Below are 5,919 nucleotides of genomic sequence, written 5' to 3' on the forward strand. Positions count from 1 at the left end.
GGTGTCTGTTTACTCAAGCTAACATGATCTGAGCTCTTCCATCAGAAGCACCACAGTAACAAAACTGTGCCTATTGGGTTGGTTCGATGGGGACCAATATTTACGATACAACCAAAAAATATAGAAACAGTTTGTGATTCAAATGAAACGAGCTCGAACCTCTTTTAAGTAAGGTATTGGGCTTGGGCAAAAGACTAAAGAGTGTTTGGTTTTGACAGTTGGAGGGTAACAGCAACAGATTTTCGATCCCAAGATTAAAGCAAATTTCTTCAAAAGTAGTTCTTGGTCCAGCCCAGATTATATATAGGAGCTTTAGAGAAAGTCCAGATTGCATGTTGGTTCGTATTTCATATACTAGTATATTGTACGATGCGCGAAAACTTATGCCCAATATTAAAATATTAATAAATAAAAATAATTAAAATGTATAATTCAAATTATATATACACAAATAATATATGTATTTTATACACACATATATGATTTACCATTCATAGAAATTTAATTAAAATATAATCAACCATTAAATAGAAATTAATAATTTAAATAAAATGACAATTAAATAATAGGAAAAAGATATGATAGATATAGGTGTAGGGTAATAATGATGGAGTTAAAACTAACGGTGTAAGGGTAGTTTTATATAACAAGAATGTAGTAGGAACAATTTTGTCTAATAACATTGAAGTGTACAACATTTAAAGTAAAATGTACACATTTATTAGCATACAAAAAAAGGGACATAAATCAAGGATATAACCTTGATTGAGACTTAGTATGTTTTTAGATAAGCCCATGCTTAACCCCGGCCCCAACAATTCTCATGAACAGTGAAACAACCTTCACTTTCACTTTTCCCCTTTTTTTTTTTAATTGTCAGATTTTGCTTTTATTTTCTTTTTCCTTATTTCTTTCTTTACTCCCATATTTTCTTTTCTAATCATACTTACAAAAATCGCGAAATAATTCCACTAATAAGGATGCTCTTCAGGCTATCCCCATCCCTAAAATTTTACTTCTTTCAAAGTAACATGGCAATATGGCATGTCACTATTTATTAATTAAAATTTTATTTTAAGTAGGATGTGGCTTGCAATCATAGCTAGAATAGAGCATCTACACTAGAAGATAATTGGGAGTTATTGGAACAGTGTAAAAACAAAAGGATGATTTTAAATTGATGTGGCGGTTGGTTATTTGAAAAAATAAACTCCTGCAAATGTTAAGATAATGTCAGAATTTTTTTTTTCAAAAAAAATACAACAAAGAAATAAACACTGTTGTATGCGTTTTGTGCACTGCAGACGCTCTTGACAGAGTGACAAGGTTTTATTTATTTATTTATTTTTAAATCAGATTTCTTTTTTTCCTCCTCTCTCATTTCTGTTTCCTACTCACACTTACAAAAACTCCTCAAAAATCGCGAAAAAACTCCATTGATAAATATGCTCTTAGCAAGGATTGCAAGTCTTGGAAATTGTAATCAAAGTATAATGCATTAAATATGAGAGAGAGTCATTTTTGCTACTTTTTTACTTTTATCATTTTTAAAAAGTATAATGCATTAAATAATATTAATGAAAGATAGTATTGATTATTAAATGTGATGTGAAATGTGGTCCCACTATTAAAAGTGTTTTAAAGTTGAAGAGATTTAGATAAAATAGATAAAATGTGGAAGTAGGACACACTTTTAAAAGTGAGAAAGTATTGCAGATATAAGAATAACCTTAGTTTCTTCAAGTTTTTTTTTTTTTTTTATCATCCAAGTATGAGAGAGATGAAAGGAAGAGAAGATGAAAAAAGAGAGGGTAAAAAAACAAAAACATGTGCATCTGACGCCAAAAAGAAAAAAGGTTTAAGTGTATAACACGCCTGAGGTGAATGATAGATAATGGGGGTGTTTGGCAAACGGTTGATAGCTTATAGTTCATAGCTGGTTGGTTTAGCTAAGAGTTGATGACTGATTGCGTTAACTGGTTTGACCAGCTGGTTGTATTAGTTGATTATAAAAAACTGTTTGGTAAATTAGTTGTTTACTAGTAGCCGATTGAATGTAAAATGACATTTAAGGATATTATTATTATTATTATTATTATAAAATAACAAACACACCACCCATTTAAAAGTAAATCCCATTGATTTTAAAGGATAAAATAGTCAATATACCCATTGTTCCTAACCAGCTGATACAAAAAGCTACATTCATTAGCTTTTCAATTTTCAGCTTATTGGCCCTATAAGCCATTTACCAAACACTTCAAAATAGCTTATTGGTTGGTCAAAAAGCTAAACTTGGTCAAATAAACTAAAATTTGGCTTATAAGCCAATAACCAAACACCCCCAATGAGGTAAGAGAATGTAAAATGAACTCCTACAAGGTCTTGATTTTTTTATGGGTCCAATGAGAAAGAAAAGAATGAAGAAAGGAGGTTTTTTTTTTTTGGAAACAGTGAAGAAAGAAAAGAATGAAGAAAAGAATGACAGTTTTTTCCTTTAATTAATGACCACATACTTTTCTGCCTAAATAGTACTCCGTAGTCCGTAATATAGCTAACCCAATGGGGTAGCTCAAGTGGCAAGTGAGCTAAACGGACGGAGAGAAAGATATGTAAATTTAAAAAAAAAAAAAAGAGTAGAAATTGACATTACGGTTGACTTTTCATTTAATAGTTGGCTGGATAAGATTGCTTCAAATTTAGATTTCTTTTATTCTTTTTATTTTTTTTTTTTAAATAATTTGGTAGGACTGTAGGAGTTGTGAGTCGGTAGTATTCAAAAAGTTGGTAGGAGTTGTAGTTTAAAATTTTATTTACATTTCTTCTTCTTCTTCAAATTTATTTACATTTCTTTTACATATATACGTGATTTATCCAAGACCCCTTATAAATTGTTTTTTATTTAAATTTATTCGTGGTATAATTTATAAGTTTTTATTTTGTATTAACTTTAGTATTTAAAATTGTAAGTTTATAATTTATAAAGTATAAATATAAATTTTAACTTTATAAATGTATAAATAATAAATATACTTTGAATTGTCAATTATACAAATAAGTAATAAAATTAATTTATAAATATAATTAATAGTCTATAAAAGTCCATATAAAAAATAAGGAGAAATATGAGAAATAGCAGAAAAGAATAGAAAATATTCATAGTAGAATTGTTCTTTGATGTTAGAGTATTTATAATTCAATTTTAATAGTCAAATAATAGCCTGTATTTTATTCAAAATTATGAATTATATATATATATATATATATATATATATATACATACATACATACATACATACAATATAATAACCCCAATTATATATAATTACCAAACTATAACCATCCACTTCCAAAATCTTATTCTAAATTCTGACTCAACTATAAACATTGTTCCTAAGCTTACGGTAAGTATTCTTATTTTTTATTGTTTTTTTATTAACGGTTCTTAGCCAATTTCAAAAGCCTATTAAACTAAACAGACCAAGCCTATATATACCAGGTCTGGCCTATATATATATATATATATATATATATATATATATATATATATATATTTACAGTATAATAACCCCAAGTATATATAATTACCAAACTATAACCCTCCACCTCCAAAATCTCATTCTAAATTATGATTCAACTATAAACATTGCTCCTAAGCCTACTGTAAGTATTATTGTTTTTTATTAACTATTCTTACTGTCATAATTTTTAATGAAATGTCGCAAGTTAATTATGTGAGTTGATTGTTTATTATTCAAATAATGATACAATTGAATTTATTTCTAAACAAGTTTAGGAGCCTGCTGAAGTCGTGACTTGTTTTATTTTATTTTACATTATATATAGGCTTTAAATAGATTCAAAGTAGGACTTTCTTTAAAGTCTCTTTAATGTCCTAATAATAAATATTAAACAAGCTTTTAAAAATACTTCAGGTCAGACCAAGCCAATTGTACCTATAGACTTGAAGCTAACAAAAAGTCTAGATATAGCTCATGCCAATTGACAAGGCTTAGGCTTTAGATTTTTGTAACAGTCTCAGCCTGATTTTTTAAAGCTCCCATATTTTTCACCCCTACCTGCCAACACAAGACCTCTATCCGCACTTCTGATTCCTCTTCAACGTCACATTATTGAACCATCGAATGAATTGTTTGATGGAAGGTAATAGCAGGGGAGGTGATCAACCGGACGCCATTGAAATGTTTGAAGCTCAAGTTCATATTCTGAAGCACGCTTACAACTACATAAATTCCGTGGTCCTTGCCGCTGCAATTCAGCTAAATATTCCAGACGTAATTCACAGTCATGGAAAACCAATCACCATTCCGGAGTTGGTTTCTGCGCTCAAACTCCCTCCTCACAAATCAAACGCCGTTTATCGCATTATGCGCCTCTTAACTCATAACGGGTTCTTTGATTCAACAAAGCATAATGAAGAAGAAGAAGAAGAAGAAGATGGGTATGTTCTCACAGCTTCTTCAAGGCTACTCCTCAAAACTCAGATTCCAAATCTATCCCCTTACGCCCATTTCACGGTTGATCCGGTCATGGTAGCGCCATGGCAGGTTTTGGGGGACTGGTTTTCAAGAAATGAGGAGTCCAATGCGTTTGAGACCGCGCACGGGGCTCCTATGTGGGAGTTTTGCGACACCAATTCACGGTTCAACAACCTTTTCAATGAGGCAATGGCTAGCGATTCCCAGATGATGAGGTTAGTTGCGAAAGATTGTGGGCAAGTGTTTGAAGGGTTGAGTACGTTGGTAGATGTGGGAGGCGGCACCGGAACCATCGCTAAGCTCATCTTGGAGGCATTTCCGAGGTTGAAATGCACAGTGCTTGATCTCCCGCATGTTGTTGCAAAACAACCCGATTGCGAAAATCTGCAATTTCTTGGTGGCGACATGTTTCAATCAATTCCTTCTGCTGATGCTATCATGCTCAAGGTACCAAATTTCTTTCATCATATTTTTTACTTACTAACACATTCAATTCCCTTCAGATGGATTTATTTAACCCAAAGAGTGTACATATATTAGGGAGATAAATTCGTACTAATAGGCTGTAATGCTCTTGATCTTACAAATGGTTACATGATGTCCAAGACAAAGGACCCTTCTTTTATACTAGAAGCTCCCTAACCTCCCCACAAAAAGGTCCGCGCTCAGCTGAACACTTTCTCGGCCGAGCACCTCCCAAGCACTCCAACCCGAGTCCCCTAGGCCTCGGTCAAGCCTTTTGGGCCATGGCCGAGCCCCTCTGGGCCTCAACTGAGCATCCCAGCGTGGGCTCGGTTTTGGCCTAGGGCCGAGGCCTTTAGACCACGGCCCAAGCATGGCCCCGAGTCGAGTACGGGGCTCTACCTCGACCCTCGGACCCTGACCCCTCCACGTCACTCTTGATTTGTTGTTTCGGGTCGGCGCTTCCCAGTTCAATTTATAATATATCCATCACCTTCAATTCAATTTTGTATTAAAATTTGGCAATAAATTTGATTGAAAGCATATTATGCATAACTGGAGTGAAGATACTAAAGAAATGCAGAGAAGCCATTTCAGACAATAAGAATGATGGACTTAAGGGGAAGGTCATCATCATCGACATAGTTTTGGGCGCAGAGAAAGATAATGAAGCAGACATAACTGAAGTGAAGCTGATGTTTGATGTTCTGATGATGGTTCTCCTTACTGGGAAGGAACGAACAGAGAAGGAATGGGAAAGACTGTTCATTGAATCTGGGTTCACTCACTACAAGATAACTCCAATTTTTGGCCTCAGGTCCCTCATTGAGGTGTTTCCTTAGTATCCACTTTTCATGAGCGCCATGAACACTATCATGTTTCAATTCTTATTATTGCTCTCTCATCAATCTTCTATGTTTTGTTTCCTGCTACTGCCTGCTGTTTTGTCAGAATAACA

At 33.3% G+C, this 5,919-nt stretch overlaps 1 protein-coding gene across 1 annotated transcript; it reads left to right on the top strand.

Annotated features, from left to right (window-relative positions):
* The first annotated feature begins 4,119 nt into the window (after positions 1–4,119).
* Positions 4,120–5,919, top strand: LOC116033632 ((+)-6a-hydroxymaackiain 3-O-methyltransferase 2-like). The gene is given in 3 exon segments (XM_031276390.1): positions 4,120–4,946; positions 5,503–5,519; positions 5,521–5,919. Coding segments are annotated over 3 exon segments (1,101 nt in total). The 5' UTR covers positions 4,120–4,145; the 3' UTR covers positions 5,804–5,919.

The sequence above is a fragment of the Ipomoea triloba genome, chromosome 10, assembly GCF_003576645.1.
Source record: "Ipomoea triloba cultivar NCNSP0323 chromosome 10, ASM357664v1".
In the NCBI taxonomy this organism is placed as follows: domain Eukaryota; kingdom Viridiplantae; phylum Streptophyta; class Magnoliopsida; order Solanales; family Convolvulaceae; genus Ipomoea; species Ipomoea triloba.